The 21,641-nt window shown below is 40.8% G+C and overlaps 1 protein-coding gene across 3 annotated transcripts in view; it reads left to right on the forward strand.

Moving 5' to 3' along the window:
- The window catches only part of PDLIM5 (PDZ and LIM domain 5), a 127,016-nt gene extending 115,742 nt beyond the window's left edge, over window positions 1-11,274 (forward strand). For all 3 annotated transcript variants that reach the window (XM_066548059.1, XM_066548060.1, XM_066548061.1), the window contains 4 exons: window positions 1,692-1,872; window positions 2,881-3,001; window positions 7,109-7,224; window positions 7,856-11,274. In XM_066548059.1, coding sequence (XP_066404156.1) covers window positions 1,692-1,872; window positions 2,881-3,001; window positions 7,109-7,224; window positions 7,856-7,945 — 508 coding nt within the window. In that variant the 3' untranslated portion in view covers window positions 7,946-11,274. The remainder of the gene's footprint in view (window positions 1-1,691; window positions 1,873-2,880; window positions 3,002-7,108; window positions 7,225-7,855) is intronic.
- Window positions 11,275-21,641: the final 10,367 nt, after the last annotated feature.

Below are 21,641 nucleotides of genomic sequence, written 5' to 3' on the forward strand. Positions count from 1 at the left end.
AATCTGTTAAATTAGCCTATGCTGACACAGCGCTCTGAGGGCACTTTGTTGTACATAAGGGCTTGTATTGTTTGATCAGTACATAACTGAGAGGGCATTGATGTAAAAAGGTGCTTGTAGAGCAGTGGGAGGGTATCGGGTTAGGTCAGTGTTTGCACTGCTCAGGCATCCGCTGGGAGAGGGGCTGGAGAGCTGCACTCAGCCCCAGCTCCCTCCTTAAAGCTTCTCTTCAGGAGCCCTTTTCCACTCTGTTCCCTCCAATAAACAGGGGTAAATAAAAGAAACTGGCCCAGACTAAGTATGTTCATCATCTTACAAGGTCTCTGAGTTATCCTAAATCTTTCAGTCTATCCTAAGTCTGTGTAAGTCCCTTGTCTTGGACTTCTCATCCTGCTGAAAATACATAGCATTGCCAGAGAAAATGTATAAGAGAAATTACAGTCTTTACACTCTATCCTTGATGAAATTGCCCTCTGTCCTCAGCCCACTTATATTTCAATTTTAGAGTCAACATAAGCAAATTTCAGAGTGGATTGAGGAGGGGGGTGTTTGTTTTTATCTTATTTGTTTGGTTTTTTTAATTTATTGCTGTTTTTTTGTTCGTATGAAAATCTTAGACAAAAATGTTCTTGTAGATTACTTGAATTCCAAAAAAATGTTTAGCAGCAGGTGGTCATATTAGTACCTTTCAGTTTTTTTCTTAAGTGCAGCATTAGATCAGAAAAAAAAAAGTAAGAATTACATCTTTTCACTTTTCACTACTTGAAAGAATTACATCTTTATTAAGTGTGTTCGAAAAACAGGAAATCTGGTGAGGGAGATGAACCACAAAGTTCATCTGAAACCTAAATTCTGGAAAGTTGAGTGTTGGTAGGACCTTGGAGGCACCTCTTTAAAGTAAATATGTTCACTAAAGAGATTAACATACTGAATATATTTTCAGATGAATATAGAGACAATGATACATACCTGGGATTCATGAGTTACAAACTGAGAATTTTTTGTTGACTGAAAAATGGATAAGTTTCTTTTCATATTAACTGCATTGCATTAAACAGACAAATGCTATTAAAAGTATAGTTTTTTTGCATTTGCAAATGATAGAGGAAGCTGCGTGTTTGGAAAAAAATGGACCTATTTTAGTACAAAAAAAATCCTCATATAATTAGGATGGATTATACTGTAAGAAACTTTTTGGATAGGAACGAAAATTTGAATTTTTGTCTCAGAAGAAACTGATGTTATCTGCTGCTAGTGGGGTCAAGTCTACTTATATTTGTAGTCTCAATATGAAGGCAGACTATAGGAGAGCTGATCATGTCACTGAGTCAAATATCTCTTTGCAATAGATGGAATTGGGAACATGGAAAACATTCTTCTTCTTCACTTCCCTGGCAGACGCTTCAGCACTGTATTTAATGTAGTTCTAAAATAAGATTTCTGAAATGCAGTGAAGTGAAAAGAATTTGTGTTTATTGTGGGCAGGCATTTCTAGGAGAGAGTTCAATGGAGATGGATACAGTCAACACTCGGAGCTTTCTTAGAGCCTGAAGGAGGAAAGAGGGATGTAGCAATGTATGTGTATGAACAGTGTCATAATGGCACAGAGCTTTTGCAGAAAAATCTATTAACAGCTTTTGCAGAAGCCAGTCCAAGTGCTTTTGCTGACAATATCTCTTCTTTCTAATCAGAGGACCCTTCTTGGTGGCTTTGGGAAAGTCATGGCATCCAGAGGAGTTTAATTGTGCCCACTGCAAAACCTCCATGGCCTACATAGGATTTGTGGAAGAGAAAGGGATGCTGTATTGTGAGGTCTGCTATGAGAAGTTCTTTGCCCCTGAGTGTTCGAAGTGCCAGAGGAAGATCCTTGGGGTAAGTGACCAGCAAGTGGCCTGTTCTTTGGTGAGAGCAATAATCAGAGTGTTCAGTGCCTCTCTGCTATGAAATTCCATTTTACCTGGCCCAGTCTTCATTCTTTCAAATATACTCTTGACACACCTTTTTTGCTCTCATCACATACAAAATACACCTTTGGATCTTCTAATGTTGAACCTTTTCAAGGTCTTTGAGAGAAGTTGCTGTAGGCTTCTTGGCTCTCCTAAGCTCAGCTCCTGTTTTTGTGAAGCTGTTCAGTACCAAATTTTCCTGAGCAACATGCTTTTAATTGGCAGCTTTTTACAGAATGGGAAGGGAGAAGTGGGGGAGGGAAGTAAAAAGAAAAAATCTCCTTAGGTCAACTGAGTATTAAGAACACACTGCTTGCTAGATGAGAAGCAGTGAAATATTCCCAGTGTTAATGATGATGGAAAGACGCGTTCTCCTACTGGGTACTGATATTGCTCATTTGAGCCTGCCAGCCGATCGGCTGCTGTTTCACTGCAGAGAGCAATGTGTCTGCGTTCTTGTGTAACTGGGGTCATGCAGGGCTCTGGCAGCACAATTCTCAAGTCATATTTGGTGCTATAGCATCTCCCAAAACAGCACAGAGCAGTCGTAATTTCTGTGTGATGTCTTCTGATTAACTATTCACGGACTTCAAGAGAAGGGAGAGATGCGCCATTCTTATTTCAGGAGCCCATTATGGGTGAGATCCTGATTAAAATTAAGAATGTGAACAAATGAGTTGTTAAAATATGTCCAACTCTATGTCAAACCTTCCAAAGACCCCAAAGGATTGCTCATGAAAAATAAGGAGATGTACCATAAATAAAGCACCTCATTAAGTTTAACATTGCAGAACTTGTGTGCACAGCCTATTTTCAAAGTAGCAGCAGGAAACGAAGTATTCTTGAAATGAATCAAGTGTGGAGGCATGGCTACCACAATTCTAGTCATCACATCGAAATAATGTGTTCCTAACACTTTTTCTAATCCCCACAGGAAGTAATAAATGCTTTGAAACAAACTTGGCACGTTTCCTGCTTTGTGTGTGTGGCCTGTCATAACCCCATCCGCAATAATGTTTTTCACTTAGAAGATGGTGATCCCTACTGTGAGACGGGTAAGAAGCAACACAACCAAAGTTTACTGCTGCTGTGCAGGAAAGCAAAGCTCAGTAAGGTTGGGGAAAAAAAATAATTCCCTTTTCTCAAGCTACACATTAGAAGCGCCCCAGCAATTTCACGTAACTTTGATATGTCAATTCAAAGCAATAACTGCTGCTGTAGACACTTTAGTTTGCAGCAGGAGGAGTTGGTGAGGATTCCTTCATCAGCTTCAGCAGCAGCAGGCTTCCTGTCACTGATTTTTACCTATTCCTGTCAAGTCCTCAGCTGGAGTATCAGTGATAGATCAAAGTATTAGTTTTAGGGTGACTTTCTGACGGGCTTTAAAGTAATCTGAAGTTTATGTGAATCTGCTTATTTACCAAACACAAGCAAATGCCAGTGGAGTAATGTGGTTTTCTCTGAATAGCCTTATTCACAGCCTGAGGGGCTTCCAAGAGTAAGCAGTCTGTCCAGATAGTTTTTTGCAGGATCAAGGATAAAAATCTGTCAGGGGAAAGATACAGTGATACAGTTAGAGCACTTGAAAGCCTGATGGATGAGCAATATTACATGCACAATGTGGCCTAGAAATTCATAGCATTTCTGGTTTGGTTTTTAGCACTTCCAGCTAATCATAACATTTTTTATAAAATCATAAAATAGTTTGGGTTGGAAGGGACCTTAAAGATCATCTGGTTCCAACCCCTCTGCCAATGCCTCCCACTAGACCGTGCTGCTCAAAGCCCCATCCAGCTGGCCTCGAACATCTCCAGAAATGGGGAATCCACTGCTGTTCTGGGAAACCTGTTCCAGCACCTCACCACCCTCACATATTCCTATTATCAAATATAAGTGTACTCTTTCAGCTTAAAGCTATTCCCCCTTGTCCTATAAAATGTCCCTCTACAGCTTTCCTCTAGGCCCCCTTCAGATACTGGAAGGTGCTGTAAGGTCTGCTTGGAGCCTTCTCCTGGGCTGAACAACCACAATTCTTTGAGCATTTCCTCAAAGGAGTAGTGCTCCATTCCTCTGAGCATCTGTGTCACCTTCTCTGGACTTGCTCCAGCAGGTCCACATCCATCCCATCTTGGGAGCCCTACAGCTGGATGCGGGACTTCCAGTGAAGTAGATGGCTCAGAATCCCTCCTTTGCCTGCTGGCCACTCCTCTTGTGGTGTAGCCCAGGATACAGGTGGCTTTCTGGGCTGTGAGTGGACATTGCCAGGCCATGCTGAGCCTCTTGTCAGCCTATTATTATTAGTTTGAACAGTGTTTATTTAAGTTGGTTTTCTAGTTCGCTTAAAACTTTCCATGTACCCTTCTGAGCTAGGAAAGAAATAAGCAATTTGTAAAAGAATTCCCACAAAATGGAAAAAGAGAGAAAATTGTATCAAAATTATCTGTTTTCACAGTTCATGCTGTGTTGGAGCTGTCAGTTGGACCCTTGTTATAGTTTTCCTTCTACTCTTAGAAACATTGCAATTTGTAGAAATGGATTGGCTAGAAAAGATTTAGCATGAAATTCTAATGACCTCTTAGATTTCCTTCTGAGCTGATCCCAGAGTTGTTCACAGCGCATGCCAGGGAGAGTGCTAGGTACTGTAAGCATGAGGGAAGTAGGCCAATTTATCCAAAATTTCTCTTGTAAGAGCTGCTTTAATGAGATGTTGGCTGATACAAAAGGACACAGTAGGTTATTGCTAACTTGGTGACAAATGTAGGGTAGGGTGTTGCTCCTATTGAATTTGTGGAGCAGCAGAGGAAACGGGTATATGAGTGGCATCCTCCAGAGTGACAGCACGGTGAAATTTCATCCTGAAGCCATGTGAAGCCCCTAATCCTGAAACCATTTGATGATTCAAAAATAGTACTGGAGGAATCAATAACTCCCCTTTGGGTGGAAAGCTCATGACAGGATTTGTTCTCTTAAGGTTCAATTCTTGTTCCTGCCACCAAATGACCCACATGTTGTGCAGTGCATTGATTTGTGCTACTGTTACAATTCCTGTGCAAAATGTGCCTTTCTATACTGTGAGTGGGAAAAACTGTGGTAAGATGTCAAGTATACTACACTTCTTGCAAAGTTTATTTCTGAGATAAAAAGTTGCTAGTGCAAGTTAATGCAGACACAATCTGTGAGGTGTTATTGGCAGTGATACTTTGTAATGGCTCTGGCTCACTAACTAGATGTTAATTTGAGTTATATTAATTTTTCAAAGACTTTCAGTCCAGCTGGAGTTTTGAGTCTATGACTAATTTTAAAGAAATAAGGAGTAAATGTCACTGCCAACTTTCCTTCTTCCTAGTGCAAAGGAGAGTTCTAATTTTAAATCTGTATTTGAAATTATAACAGCATCAGCTATTAGTATTAAAGGGGGATTAATCTGCAGAATGTTCTGGGTTTAGATGTTGAGGCTAAAATTAAAATAAAAGTCTGGATATCTACAACTTTGAACATTTTTTAAGTGCAGAGTCAGTAGCCTAGTTTTGAAAATGCTGTGTGCAGGAAGCACTGATATGTGACAATGTAAGAAGTCTGCCTTGGAAGGCTTCTGTGGTATCGCAATTCAAGCATGCAAAAGAAAGCTGATGCCCTTCATTCTGCCTTATCTACTGCTCTTTCTTCAGAAGAAAAGCCAATAAACTTATCAACACAACCACAGGCCAACTAACAAAAGGTTTTAACTGCTGGCACCAGGAAAATATCAGTAAGATTCTGTATGACCACAAATGTAAAGAGCTGAAAGAGTACAGTCATGAGGCTGTTCCCTTCAGGGGTTTTGCACAGGTCTCTCCTACCATTTGATGTTTTTGTCATTCTTTTTAAACACTTAAAAATTCATTCCAGTAGCATGGATTAATAGAGGTGATCAGTGAAGCAGTTTCTTGCCACCAGCAGCTATCAAGGGCTTTGGTATTCTAGAGCACTTGTGTTCCCCATCCTGTTGAGATGTCTCCTATAATGATTCATTTTCAGGGAGGTCATCACACAAAATACTATCTTAGGAAACAAAACCAGGACTTTTCTCTTGGGCTTGGCACAGCTGATGATCCTCTCTGGGCTCTGCTGCAGTAAGCATTAGAGCTTCAGCAGATGTGTACAGTCTAGGTGAGAAACAAAATCCAATTCTACCGAGCTTCCCACCCCTTATAATTCTCCTTTGAAAATGACCCCTGGCATCTAATTTCCCTGTCAGAGGCAGAGTGTAACTATGGTAGTAACACTCTGTTACTGGTAGATGGAGTCCAAAGCTTCATTATGGCTGTCACTTTGACTGTAGCTCATCTTATGAGGACATAATGTTGCATGACATGTTTGCCATGGTGGTGTGCTGGTCCCAAATTCTCTCATGTTATAGCACTAATGTCACTGCTATCTCTGCAGGAATAAAACATTTGCTTCCTAGAACGGGGTGTTTGAGAGTTGAAATACGTGAAAAAGACCAGACAACTTGGGCAGAGGAAAATTAATGGTTCAATGCCATTTGTTTTAGTCCCTGCTCCCTGAGATTGCTAGAGAAGCTTCTTCATAGTAATGAGGAGTAAGGGTTTGTTGGTTTGTTTTGTTGGGGTTTTTTTTGTTGGTTATTTTTTTAAAGTCATGTAACGTACTTTAGTGACTAGAAATTCTGACTTGATCCAAATTTCTGGACTCTAATTAAGACAGAAGGCTAATGATTACATGGTTTTGAGTGGTGCAGTCTGGGGCAAAAATTGTACCAGAATGTAGGTCAGAGTTCATTACTCCCTGAGAAGGTCTGTAGTGTGAACAGCTGGGGTGTGGTTTCAAAGCAGAGTTGGAGAGAACATAAGGAACATGTAGAGTTCACGTGGGTGCTCTCAAAGAGTGCATTTCCCCCACTCCAGCCCACTGTTGATCTCAAGGAAATGAAACACCAGGAAGATAGAAGCATTGCCCACTTGAAAGGATGAGGAAGATAACTGAATTAGCAAGAAGACAACATCCCAGCTCCCTTCGATCTAGGAGCTCTTTATTCAGTATACTCAGTCTAATAAACTTAAGCAAGTCCAAACGTACTGCCAGTGAAAGAATAAAGCTCTCAAAAGGGTCAGTCCTGCTTTTCTGCATATGCTTTAAGAGCTGTTTGTATCTCTTTGCAGATTACTATGCCCTCTTTGGTACAATGTGCCACGGCTGTGAATTCCCCATTGAAGCTGGAGACAGGTTTCTTGAAACCCTGGGCCACACTTGGCATGACACCTGCTTTGTATGCTCCGTAAGTAAAGCTGGTCTGCCTTTAAACAAACGCTGGCAGCAGTGCTAGCCTGACCCATATGGGAGCTAACAGCTCTAACCTCCCTCAATCCCCTTGAGCCCAAACAAAGAGTGCTTTCCCAGTTATTTGGAAGGTGTGTTGCTATTGTAAGCCTTTGGCACGGGTGCGAGCGAAGGTGTCCTGGATTGCAGCCCTGTGTCCCAGCATTTAACCCTTGACATTTACTTCCTCGGAGTAAGTGTGGAAGGTTGTAAGGGAATGGGCTGTGTTTCCAAAGTAGTAAGAGTGCTTTTGACATAAAAACACTGTAGCCAAGGTATTGCTTGCTAATATTATATGACCAAAAAAACCTTAAAGAGAAGCCCCAATATTAATGATTGGGTTTTTTTTTTTTTTCTTAAATTCTGAATCTAACTCTGCTCCTACTTAAACATCTCTTAAGAAAGGTTATGCTTACACAAACCACTAGTTTTACTTTAAAAAGTAATTCTTTTTTCTGAAAAGAAAGGGTAAGTCTTACTCTTTGAATATATTTGTGCATACAACCATACCATGATTTGGCATTCTGAATGGTTATGGTGTAATTAATCCATCTGAATTGGGTGTTCTTTTGTTTCTTACCCCATTTCAGGTATGTAGTGACAGTTTGGAGGGACAGACTTTCTTCTCCAAGAAGGACAAGCCACTGTGCAAGAAACACGCCCATTCTATCAACATCTGAAACTTGGAGTTTGTCTTGTGTAACAAATGTACTGAGCAGAAAAGTTAAAATGTCCATGTTCAATAATTGGTTAAAATTATTTAAACCAAATTTTTCTAAAATGTAAAAGTGATGTGGAAACTTGCAGAAAGGATTGCACACTAATTTTTCAGAGTGTTTATCATTTATGATTTTGCTTCATAAAAAGAAAGGTATCAGGAATTGCACCCAAGCCAAACAATTTGAGTGTCCTTATCTCTGCGCTTCACACATTACTGTATTTCATGATTTTATGACCACATTTATCTCTGTTTCATTATGAGAAGTGAAGCATCTATAAAAGTAAATACCTGATATTAGAGGTCTCAGTCTTGCTGCTATTCAAGAAATAAAAGGAGTTTGGATTCAGCAATCCCAATCACTTTATTTCAGTGATGTTTTTAAAGTGTGTCCAGAAGTATTGCAGCTAAACTCCATTAAAAAGAACTCAAAGTAAAGATGCGATTACACAAAATATATAGTTCCAAAACTTTTTTTTTTAAAATCTAATATTTGTATTCGGGAAGCTTCCTATATAATTACATGTACCTGTGCCTTTGCACTTGAATTTCTGATGGATTTGCAAGGGATGAGGGTTTTTACAAAGCTTTTAAGTGTCTATGCTGGTAAAAAAGAATATTTAGAAGATGTCACTTAAAACATAAATGGGATACTTTTCTGTAACTCATGTACTACCAGAACACAAGCCAAAATCCCCTGCTGCTGAGAGTGTGTTTGATGGAATGAAAATGTCAGATCAAATCTTAAGGGAGCAGGGATTTCAACTCTTCTGTTTGCAGTTCAGGTTTTAGGTAGCTTTAAGTGCCTTGTAAAGGGGAAATTGTGCTGAATCTGCAGGTAACAGCGTTTTGTATCCAGAATGTGAGATTCTGGTGTTGAATGAGGGAAGCTGCTGAAGTGCAGCTGAGGACATTGGTTTTTTCTCAGTACATTCTTTACCACGTAGCTCATGAATATGTATATTGGTGGTGTGCCAGGTATCGTACTGAAAACTGAACTTTCTTGCTCAGCTGTGAGGATTTTTATTAGTTAAGGATTTATTTTTCACTTTTCTTCCAGATGTAGGGAATGTATTGTTAAATGATATTCCATTGGTTTAAGCAGCTCAGTACCTCTCAGATCTTGCAAGGGAGCAGAGAGACAATGCTGTCATTATGCATTTGCCGCTGGCCAGATCAGCTGATTCTGTGGCTTGATAGGAATTTTGCATCCACACAGAGAGGCAGTGCAAGAGCAGTGCACCAGCTCAGTCCCCTTTAGCCTCAAATTAGGGCTTAACTGGTTTAATTGGAGCAATTGCAGGCAGCCAGGGAGGAGGTGTTCTCCTCGGCACAGGGTGAATTTGCTTCTGCAGAATTGCACAACAGTGAAGGGGGCTCTCTCAGGACCAGAGCAGATTCCTGAAGGAAACTGAATTTACATGCTGTTTGATTCAACTGGATTGTCAGAGCTGAGTTGTTAGTCTTTAGTGCTCTTTCTAGTAGTAGACATTAAAAATAACCATTAACTGGTTTTGCTGTTGTGGGGTGGGTTTTTTTACTGATTAAAGGGATCGTTTTATCCATAAAACCGTGGATAAAAAAGTAAAAAAAAATTGCTATGGTTGAGTAAAGCAATTGTAATGAGGAGCATCAGCAAAAGAGGAGGAAAGAAAACCAAAATTGCTGTACTGAAATATGAAAAAATATTTGGGTTTTTATTAATTCAGTGAGACAGGTTCACATTGTGGGACTGTTTCACTTTATTTCCTGAAGTTGTTTTTATTCAATATTACCACGTTTCTTTTTTAACTTCCAGTGGTACAGAAGAGATTTGGTAAATTTGGCGAATGTTGGTAAATAAGAAATTTGGTGGTACGGTATAAAGCTGTTTAAAATGTTTACACTCTTGTAGATCTACTACCCTTTTGTGAATTTGGCTGAAAAACAGAAGGGTGGAAAGAGACTGGACAAGATACAGTAACATATAATCCAGGTTGCTTTTAAAATTAGGTGGAATGTGGAGAAATGAGACCTACGGACTAGGTTTCAGTGGAGCTTTATTGCACATGTGTGAGGAAAGAGGGGGAAATGCACAGGAAAAGGTGTTCCGTGATTTCTGCGATTCAAACCTTGCCATTTTAACGTAGGATAAAAACTTCTCAGTTTGCCATTGTCCTTAAAATCCATTTAAATTTTGTTTAGCCTCATAATTTTAATTGGAATTTTATTTTTAATCCATATGCTCTAGGGTTTGAAATTTTGCAGTTGTTAAAGAATTTGAAGACAAAAGCCTGAAAGGCTCCAATAGAACTGCTTCATTTAGCTGCTTTGCCTTTTAATTTCTGCTTTTATCTATTTGTTTAAAATTTTAAAGGAAGCATAGAGTCACTGATAGATAATGAATATTTAATGGCTTTACCAAATTATATAAATCAATTAAAAGGAACATAATTTTTATCATTATTTTAATAAGTGAGATTTTAGTAGAGCACTTTATAATAATGCCATATATCTCACTGAATATTTATTACATTTTTGGTTGTTGTTGTTTAGAACTATTTCATCCTGGTATTATTTTGTTTTATTTTAAGCCTGCCTTTACCTCTATAATCTTTTGGGGTCTGAGTGTATGTGTTTAAATATACTTCTTTCTACATCCACATGTATGCACATGCATTGAGAGACATAATTATAAATGTGCATTTGAATGCAGACTTGACATAGCAAAAAATCATTTGGGGATTCAGTGAGATTCCCAACTTCTTTTCACACAACACACTTACAGCATTAATGTTATGAGGGAATGTTACAGAGTCAGGACAGATATATTAGTTACCTAACTACTGTAGATCTTTGCATGCATTTTCAGTCAGTCATTGTTTTTATTCCAAAACTGCCTGTGAGAGAATTTGGCTTAACTCTGTTTGGAGGTAGAATGTCTTTATAAGTGAATAATTCATCCATGATGACAGTTTCAGTATGTTATAATGAAATAATTCAGGATTACATGTAAATATAAATGCTTAATATAACAATGCCATTAACATAAAAGCAGGAGTTGAGTTGTGGTTCAGTGTGTGTTGGTCTGTTAATTGTGTTCCTATTTCTTCACAGAGCTACTTGCATCATCTAGCCATGCCAGCTGCTTTGCAAACATTGTTTTATGCTAAGCTACCAGCTGTTAAGTCCTGGTGATTTCTTTGCTTGTGTTTAATAATCTTTGGCATTAAATTTTGTCTGTTCACATTTGCAATTTTAATTACAATTGAAAAACATAACAAGCAAATAAACCCTACTCAAAACTTGAAATTCTCTGTCTTCACTTATTTTGTGGTCATTGGATACTTCCTTTTCCTGAATCATAGCCAGTAAAGGAAAGCCATGATTGTACACAGATAGCATTTGAGCTGCTCATTCTCCAGGTTTTATGGGTTTTTTAGCTTTTTTTTACAAGGAAGGACCAGGGAGTCCTGGTGACACCAAGGTGACCATGAGCCAGTGATAACTCCTCTGAGCCAAGGAAGACCACCAGCCTCCTGGGGTCCATTAGGCAGAGGCTTGCCAGCAGATGGGAGAAGTTATCCTTCTCTGCTCAGCCTTGGTGAGACCCATCTGGAGAGCTGAGTCCAGTGCTGGTCTCAGCAGTACCAGAGACATGGCTGTACTGGAGTAAAGAGTGAGGAAGGTGGTAAGGGGCATGGAGAATTTGTCATACAAGGAGAGGCTGAGAGACCTGGGACTGCTCAGCCTGGAGAAGAGGGGACTCAGGGGAGATCTCATCAATGTGTACAAATACCTGGATAGGGGAGTCAAGAAAGAGCCAGGCTTGGTATGTAGCGAGAGGACAACTGTGAGGGTGGTAAACATTGGCACAGGTTGCCCAGAGAGATTGTGGAGCCTTTCTACTTGAAGATACTCAAAACCTGAGTGGATACAGCCCTTGGACTAGGCAAGGTCCCTTCAGCCTTGGTGACTCTCTGATTCTTCATTTTTTTTCAAGATGGATGCAGAGGTATAAATACTGTGTTGAATGCTGTAGAATATGTAACAATGTAAAACTTACATTGGCCAATTGCTGTTTCTTTGCTATCCTTTCTCCATTCTGCTGCCCATCTAGAATACCTTGCACTGTTTCTCTGGAAGGGTTTAATGTTTTTCCTAAGTTGACACTGTCCAAGGAAATACTGCCTGCTCTGGCAAGCCTTGTCTGATACCATACTCAGCCTTGGCATGCAGCAGTCTCTGTTGTCACCGTGGGACACTTAACTTCTGTTCTGACAGGGCCAGTTCCTTCATGATAATACCAGCCTGGTAAGAATCCCCTTAGCTGAGCATCTCTTAAACAGGCAAAAGCACTGTTGTATTTTTACCTTTATTTACACAGGCAAAGGAAAACACTGCACAGCGCTCTATAAAATTTAGAGGCAACTTTACAGAAAACTTGCCTCCCCTTCAGTGTTTAGGCTGTGAGCGAGACAAACACAAGTCTATTTGCAAACAGTACATTAAGCTCCAGAAGCCAAATTTTTAAAGGCATGAAGTCTGCATTTGACATTTTAATGGCAAAGGTTTGGTTTCTATCAATCACAACGTCATGTAACATTAAAATGCACCAACCAACAAAAAAAAGAGATCTGTCATTCATTCATTAGATGCTGTAATCCAGTGTAAGATTTATAGGCTTAAAACGCAATGGTGTGTTTTCACAATAAATCCACTTTCACTGCTCAACACAGAACAAATCTCTCTGTCACTCAAAATATTTGCTGGTCAAAATGCCCTATATGAGATCTTCAAAGGGTTTCTCACAAAATTGCATATAAATCCTTTTACCAGCAAAGGCTTAATTTAGGTTCAAGTTTTACTTTCTTGGGACGTTGGTTAATATCTTGTGCTCAGACAAGATCTTGGTTATATCAGAAACACATAGGGCCTAATTTATTATTAGCAGTCTGGTGTTAATTAGGGGGAATTACCAGAAATAGTTTGCTTGATGGAAATTTATTATGGTATCACACTTTACTGATGGTGAAATAGGAGTCACTGAAAGAGTACAGCTCCTTCTCATAACCAGCTAATTAATAAGGTGCCAAAATTCCTCTGAGAAGGGTTTGGTCCTAACTATGGGAACCTCACAGAGCAAATGGTTCCTATGCAATATTTAAAATTTAAAAGAGGAAAAGGGAGACGAGAAAAAGCTGCCCAGCAGAAGTCTCAAAAGTGGTATGGCTTTTTCTTGAATTTATGAAAGAAAATATTTAGCTGTGTTTCCAAGCTCATTAAAGAATGGCTTTTCTCAGACAGAAAAACAACAGCTAATTTATAATCTCGTTTGGTATGCTTGAACTTGGTTTTCAGTTTTACTTGTGCATACTGCACACTACAGCTTGTAATTTTATGAATTGGGCTTATAATGAGCTTTTATATTGCTCTTTATTGCTTTACTTAATGGTCTTTTTCATTATCATTTGCCAGGAAAGTTGAGGTTGGCTTAGATAGGAAACTGAAAAATAGTGCAAATCTCTGATAAGCTCCAATCCATTTTGTGAATGGTAGTTTGGAGATAGAAAACCATGGGGATAGAAATGGGGATAGAAAACCACTGTGTCTTTAGAGGTCTCATTAAAGTTGTGTGAGAAAGGCATGTTATGATAATATGGAGCGAAAGCAAAAACATCTCTAAAGAAATTTAAAATCACCCCACTAAAATTTTTGCATGGCTGATTTTTGAAAAAAGATGATAGGGTATGTAATGGTAATAAAGCACTTTTGTATTTGCACTGAATATACCTTGACCTATTGAAAAATATCCAGCATTTTGGATATGCTTTTGTCCAAGCTTTCTCCTGTACTGTGAGACTAAGGATTGTGTCATTGTGCTGTGAGTAATATTCACACTTTCTGTGGATTGGAGTTCTTTCCTTTTCAGTTCTCCTGCCTTTGCTTTGCTTTTTCTTACTGCTGGGCAGTACCATTGCTTGTTTTAAAATACTACATTACAAGATAATCCTGTCAGGTGTGTCCCTTGTTTCTCTTTGTGATGCATCAATGAAATGTCAAATGTTCCTTTGGTAAATATAAACTTGCGCTAAATTTTGGCATGCTTTTCCAAGTGTCAAGTTTTCCCACCCAGAAGTTTCCTTTGGAAAAATAACTGGAGATACTCCACCAAAATGTAATTATATCCCACATAAAGTCTTTGTTTCCCTTGAAATCCATCAAGCAAAAGTGAAACACATGAATACAAGTCTAGGGCCAAAATAATGGATAACCTAAACAGGTACAACCTCACTGATTTCAACTTACTGGTATCAAAGCTATTTTAATTTCATGCTTACATTTGTCCAGTGAGCAAGCTCAGAATTAAGGATTTGGTCTTTGGTTTTATCAGGATTTCCTTTCACCCAGGATCCAGTCTTGGACTTACACTTCGCTTTGAACAACCACAGTGAGGTTAATCTGTTGTGTGACTTCTTTTTGTCCACACTTGCTGCCCACTGACAGTGGGGGATTCAGGGAAATTCAGACAAGTCTTATCTGGAGAAGAAAATAGGATGGACTTTTAAATAAATCATTGTGTGTAAGTGGAAGTTAAATGATGCTACAATAAGGCTGCAAATCTATCTTTAAATCTTGCATGTTATTTTTTGATACTTCTTTTTAATTTTTTCCAAGTGCGTGTCTGTGGTGGCAATCATTTTCAGAGTGTGCTCTGATGAAGCCTATGATATGCTATCCCCCAAAAAGTAAGTCCTTTAAAAGGTTGTAGAGCTTTGGCATAAGTTTCCTAATACCATATTCATCTTAAGGGCAGTTGCATGGCTGTAAGTAGGACAATCTTGTCTTTTTCTGCTCAGTGGTAATTAGCATTTGAGGATTGTGGTGTCCTGTGGGAGCACTGCATCAGTATTTACATGGCATGATGCGCTACCATGAAACTGGGAGCAATAATCTGGGATGTGGTGGGAGTAATGTGGTGATCTTTGCTCCACTACACAAAGGGTGCAAATAGTTGAATGAAAATCAGTATATGGGAGCTGTGGATTACCACCTGCATCCTCAGCTTCTTCCCTGGATAGGTCCTGCCACTGGCAGGAGCTACAAACCCGGCCAATCCATCCCAACAAATGCCCCTGCTTGCTGCCTGTCTGCCAGTCATCTCCCCTCCCTCTACTCAGCAGCACCCTGGTGACCCTGAGCCTTTGTTCTCCCACATCCAGAGATCAAAAATACATTTTTGAGGCTTTAGGTTAGGTTTTTAAACTAGTATACATTCAAGGATAATCACTGTTGAAGGCAAGTGTGAGCCTACTCTTATCAGTATGTGTCTATGGCAATGTAATGACTTATTTTTCAGGGGGCATGTTGACAGGAGACTCTAACATCTTCCTGCAAAATCAACCAGGATGGAAATTGGTATTCAAATCAGTTTTTTTGAACAGTAACAGTGTTTGATATTCTGTCCTTCATGTCTTGCCATGATGTATGTACAGTAAGCTCCCATCTTTCTCCTGGAGGGGAGAAAAGGTGTGCTGCACAGAAAATTTTAATTGTGCTTTCAGTCACTGTAGACATAGAAGGGAAAAGTGAGCTACAGCAGAGGGCAAGACTCAGAACACAGTGACAGGAGGAAAGAGGAGGTGACAGTAGGAAGAAGTTTAGAAACAAAACAAGGGCTTGTGCAAGTCAGGCTGTTATATCAGTTGTTTCTTGTCAAAGATTGATGAGCACATGGTCTGAAAAAGTGGGATAATTTTGGCATGGCAAGGTAAAACAGCTGGCAGGAGCTGAGGATGCTCCAAAGGAGAATCTAAGAGGCACACAGACCTTGCAGCTTCATGGGAAGGGACTTTTCCCTCTCTATTCTGCATTTATATTCATCACCAAATTGTGCACTGGAGCGGTGTGGCCGATGGAAAGATACGCCCAGGCTAGAAATGACCAGCCCGTCTCCAGCCAAGGGGGCACTTCCCCAACATGAAGTCGAGTAATGCGCCTAAGGCAATAACCTGCCTTACGGATGTTGGCCGCTATGATACTCCGAGCCGCAGGATTGAAGAGGCGTCTCTCAGTTTCTTCAGGGTAAATGGGTTTATTGGATCGGGGGAACGGGGAGCGAGGAACAAGAGAGCTGAGAGCCGCAAGGTGGGGAAAAAACCCCGGGTTTTAAAGGGGATGGGAGGGGTGAAGGATGACAAATCAGAAGAGGGAAGGAAAAGATACATCGGGGATGGACACAACAGCAGAACCAATCGCGTATCACTGAGGGAGGGGCCCCGGCCCCTGAGCCAATCACCCGACACCCTGGCCAGAAGCTTCTGGAAGAGGAGGCAGGGGTGCCGAGTGACAGGCAGGCAACCGGGGGTGGGGAACAAAAATGATACATTCGACAACCATGGTAACTGGGGAGGGGTTTAGGGATTGACAGATAACTGGAAATAGGGCAGGACCTTTAACGTGAACAATTTCGGAGACAGAACAAACACAAAACAAACCACAACAGTGCACATTTTTTTTCTGACAACTTTTTTCTTTGAGGTCAAATAGCTTTTTTTATCTTCATGATGTACACAAGCACAAGCAAATCTTTTTTTGTCATCAGCTGATCTGAGGCTGCCCAGAGGCTGAAGTGAGATTTGTTTAACTTTTCAGTGCCGCTGCTGCTTCAAATTGCGCCATCCTATTCTGTGCTGTCTGTAGGCAGCAGCCCTATCTCAAATTCCCCCAGGGCTTTGCATCTCTGAACTTCTTTCAGCTCTTGGCCTGGCCACCTCTGCTAAAGCCCACTTGGAGATTTTGCACAGAGCTCTGTGGGGATGTGAGAGCAGAATGCACCTTGAGCTGCTGTACCTTTGTGCAGTATTATAACTTAGGGGGCATGAAATGGATTGTAAAATCTCACCTAATCACTACCATGAAGTTTTCTGTTTATTGCTATGTGTAAAGTTGGAGCCTCTGTTCTTCAAATGCTGTTCAAAATGCTGTTCAGTGAGGCACTGAGTGCCAGAGCTAACCCATGTCCCTGTGCAAAGGGGCATCCAGCTGCTTTGGGAGCTGACACATTTCTGGAAGCTTTTTGGTGTAGCTCAAGGATAAACAAATCCATTGCTTCTTTGGGTCTGTGGGTTATATAGATTTGCATAGTCTGTGTCAGCTGGATACTATTAACTGCTTGAGGATCTGATCTCCCCTTTGTCATTTTATCAGTGCTGCCTTGTTTGGAGTTCTTGTCCATCTGGAAGGACACCCTGCCCCTTCCCTGGCCACCTGCCCCAGCTGTGGTTGGAAATGGCTCTGCACTGCTGTACCACAGCTGGTTGATGGGCATGCTGGAGGAGTGAAACGCTCACCCTGAGCAGTCTCAGGCAACTCTGCTTTGGCCAGCCTGGTGTCCTGGACCACAGACAGAGGAAGCATTCAGGAACTTCTGCTTTTCCCTCCTTGTCCAAGTTTCCTTCACCTGGAGCCTGTCCAGCCCCAGCTCATGTATCCCTCATGAGGCAGGATAGAGATGGGGCTCTGAAAAGCACATGGGAAGAACCTGGGGAACATTTTAATGCACCAAGCATTTTCAGTGTTTGGGAGTGAAAGACATAGCTTAGCTCAAAGGAGTGCATTTAATCATAGAGAAAATGGGACAAGAACCACACAAACATTTATCCATCAGTGTTCTCACTGTGTTCTCACATTACCAAAGAACTTGGTAATATGATTGTGCTAGATGAGACTAACATGCTGCATGATAAAGACTGTTTTCTCTAATTATACATAGTTTGGTGTTTATAAATAATAAAAAAGCGTAAATTTAGTTTTTATCTATCAGCTTTCTGGGAGCTTGTTCATCTTAGTTCCAGCATCCTTAAAAATTGGGATTTACATGTGAGCCAAAACATGCCATGCAGTCAGTGGGACTGCTATGGAAAACTGGAGCATGCAGTAACAAGAAGTTGTTTCCAAAGAGGACTGAATTGGCACCATCTGCCACCTAACAGGGTCTTACTTTTCAGCCCTATAGATGTTCTTCTAATGGAATAGAATTCATACAGCAAAGACAGATGCTATTGTGTTTATATCAATGCTTTTGGTCTGGTTCAAAGCTCAAACTGTTAGAGGTTTGGGGTGTAAATGTAAACCTGAGAGAATATTTGTTAGCAGCAAAGGCCAAGCACAGCAGTCAGTGATATGACCTGAGTAGTGTAAAATCTACAGGGCTTGTGTTTGTGGAGCTACAGAAATCTGTCATGGTTTAACCCCAGCCAGCAACTAAGTACCATGCAGGTCCATGGAAAAGAGCAAATAGAGATAGAGAAGGAGTTGATGATCCCCAAGAAGAAGTGGTGCTGGCAATTCAAGCAAAACAAGATCAAAGAGGAGATTGCTTTCAGGTGAGGTAAGCTAAATATTTTGCCTTTTTTTTTTTTCCTAATCTACACCACCACCCCCAAGCTTAGACAGAAGCATTTGCTCCACTTTTGTCATAAGATAAATTAGACAGAGATATTAAGCAAACTGTTTATTTTGTATTAATTCCAATAAGTCTGGTTTTAATTTTCTTTCTTTTGTTATGGTTGTCATATGGATAATACTCTGCATATGTATGCAAAGAATAGAAAGCCTTATGTTTTGCCTCATAAAGATGTAAAACAAAGCACAGCCTGCAGCCCTCAGTCACTCAGAGCAACTCTGTTACAGCCCGCTGGGATTTGTGGCCTGGGATTTGGGCAGGGAAATGCCTGCTGGAATAAGGCAGAGACTGCAGGTGATTGTTATTAGGACATTGTGCCTGGAACCCAGAAAAGCCCTGAAGCACATGCTTCCTCTTAAACATGTAAAGAAGTCCCCTTGAAGATAACTGCTGTATTAGGTTTTGACTTCAAGCAGTCTGTCACAGGTATCTTGAAAATAATATTTGTAAGGCAAGTTTATCAATGTTTATATTCCTAACCATTTTTTAAAAATTATTATGGTTTTGAAATTGAGCAGGCCTCTTTTCTTGCATGCAGACCAGGCAATCTGCTCATTTTCTAAGCTACTCACATTTGTCATTATGTGTACAAGGTGGGTTTTATCAAAAAGATTCATAACATTATTATTACACTGCATGGCTGAATTTGAGGATGGTAACAAATGTAAATGGTGTTGAATCAGTACAATTGCTCATGTGATTCTAGTTCCAGTGTGAATCTTCTCCTGAAAGTTATGGCTGCCTGAGAGCTAGCAAATGGCAAGTTTTGGTTCTGGACCACTGATATATTTAGTATTTGAAATTATATGTCTGCATAGCTCAGAAGAGCTGCACTCATTGGGACTGTGCTATCCTGTTGCTTCCCAGGTCTGCGTCCACAGGCCACATACCCTGTGGAGTAACAAATCTTCCTTCAAGTCAGCAGCAGTGACTTGTCAGTTCTTGTTGCATGGAGGTCTAAGATGTCAAATCTAAACCATGTCACTGATCCAGAGCTGGGCAGATTCAGGCTAAGGGAGTTTTATGCTGGAATTAGAGGAGGAAATGGATAGTTATAGATGATGTGAAGAGAAAAGAGGCCATCTGAAGCTGGTTAGGTTTGGTTCTGTTGCAGACACAGCAGCAGAGACAGGAACTGTGGAATTGCCACAGGGCTTGGCCTGGATGGCTGCAACTGCTGGTAACCATTGCATCGTTTTGTAAGAAAGAAGCTGCTGTTTTTCTAGGGGATATCTTAAAACCCCTTGTGTTTTGTCAGAGTTTCCCCACTTGAGTTGGAGAGGTTTTTCCATGTATGATGTCCTTGGCTTTGTTCACCAGCCTGCCCTGCTGGCGGGTGTGGTTTTCCTTCTGCAGTGCCATGGAAAGGAGTACAACAGGACCAGGCAGCCACTTACCTGTCAGGAATTAGACCACCTTCATGTGGGAGAGTGGCTTTAACTTTTAAAACTCCTTGTGAGAATTACACTGTGTGCTAGAAACCCGACACCTGCAGTTTTACAAGTGAGTCTCAGGTGCCCCCTCAATCCACTAGAGCATAGTAAGAAATGAAAGGTTTACAGAGAAGCTTAATTCAGTGGCAAATTATTCTAACAAAACTGATATCCCAGAGCTTGCTGGGATAATTTGCCAACTATGGCATAAAATCTTTGCAATAAGGCAAGGAAGGACATGGATATCTTCAACGAAACTAGGTTCTGTAGCTGTGGTTCCTAACTCATGACCACCCAAGGTAGGATCAGCCCCATCACATTTTTCGTGCTTGCATTTCAGGGGTGGTTCAGGCTGCCATTGCTGTTTTGTGGGGCTCCCAGCTTCCCTTCTCCCTGGGGAAAGCATGAGGAAGACAGATGCAGGTGCTTTGTAAAGGAGAATGGAGACAGCAAATGTTTGCATCTTTGCACAGCTCACTTAAAGACACTGTCTAAGAACACCTATTTAGAAATAAGAAAAAATATTACAGTGCCTTTGCACATGGAATACCTAGGAGTGACTGAAGGGAATTTATTTAATTTTAAAGGCCAGAGACTGTGGAATTGAAAAGGGTTTGGCATTTCTTTCTGAAGAGACTACATGTTAAATTGCTGTATAAATTATATATAAAATTATATTATCTTACATTTGCTCAGAATTTGGAGCCTCTCTAATAGGTACCATCTGTTTAACTTACAAATGTCAGAGCCCTTCCCAGCAAATTTCACCTGTACTATATTTAATATATGGCACTTTTGCATAGCCAAAATTACCCTTCCCAAATAAGTTTCAGCAGGGATTTACAGCCCTTGTCTTCTTTACAAGAATAGTTCACACTGGCATGTGGTGTGGGTTTACCCAAGTGGACCAAGATGAAGGGAAGCACTGCCTCAAATCTTGATATGATTATTTGCCCATCTGTGTAGTCCTCCTTTAAATATTGCCAAGATAGGAAATATAAAGTGCCTTTAAAATGTCAAAGTCTTTAATTAAAAAGTAAGCAAAACAGTGACATCTGAAGCTAATATTACAGGGGGCAAATAAAAATAGAAACAAAGCGTAGGTAAGGACTTTGATATGATTAGTCAAATGCCAGGTGAGCCAAAACTCAGGCTCAGAGGATATTTTGAGGAAAGCAGTTAAAGTGATGGTTGCACTGCCTGCTTGCTGGCTGGGTGCTAGGATTGTCAGCAGACTGTGGGGCTTTTTCTTCCAAAATGCTGTCACTGAGAAGCTGGAACAAGAGAGTTGGTTGGGATGTGTGCGGCATCTCTTGGGGCTCCCACTCTGCCTGTCCTTGGGCAGAGAATGACCCAAAAAGGAGCCCATCCCTTTGTGCCACAGAGCAGCTGTGGCTGAAGCCAAGACCTCAGGAGAGGCAATGCTGTAGGGTCCCCAGCCTTGGTCAGCTTTAGGAGCCACGGGAACAGGGTGGGTGGGAGCAGCCTGGCTACGATTGCTGTTCCAGTGAGGAACACTTCGGTCCTGTTCTCTCACCTGTGCCCTGGCCTCAAAGGCAGGACAGGAACCACCCACTGTCCCCTTCCCCACCTTGCACCAGGGTGGCTGTGCCTGCTCCAGGCCAAAGGAAATATGCCCCAAAAGGCAGGAAGGTTAGCTCATCTGTTGCTTATAGCCTGCAGTCTTTGTTCGCAACGGCAACTATATTGGGCGTTTTCTTGGAATACATGGTTATAAATGGTCACGGGAGTTCCTAGAAATATCAACTCCCTGTGCT

Source organism: Molothrus aeneus, chromosome 4 (assembly GCF_037042795.1).
Source record: "Molothrus aeneus isolate 106 chromosome 4, BPBGC_Maene_1.0, whole genome shotgun sequence".
NCBI classification, from domain to species: domain Eukaryota; kingdom Metazoa; phylum Chordata; class Aves; order Passeriformes; family Icteridae; genus Molothrus; species Molothrus aeneus.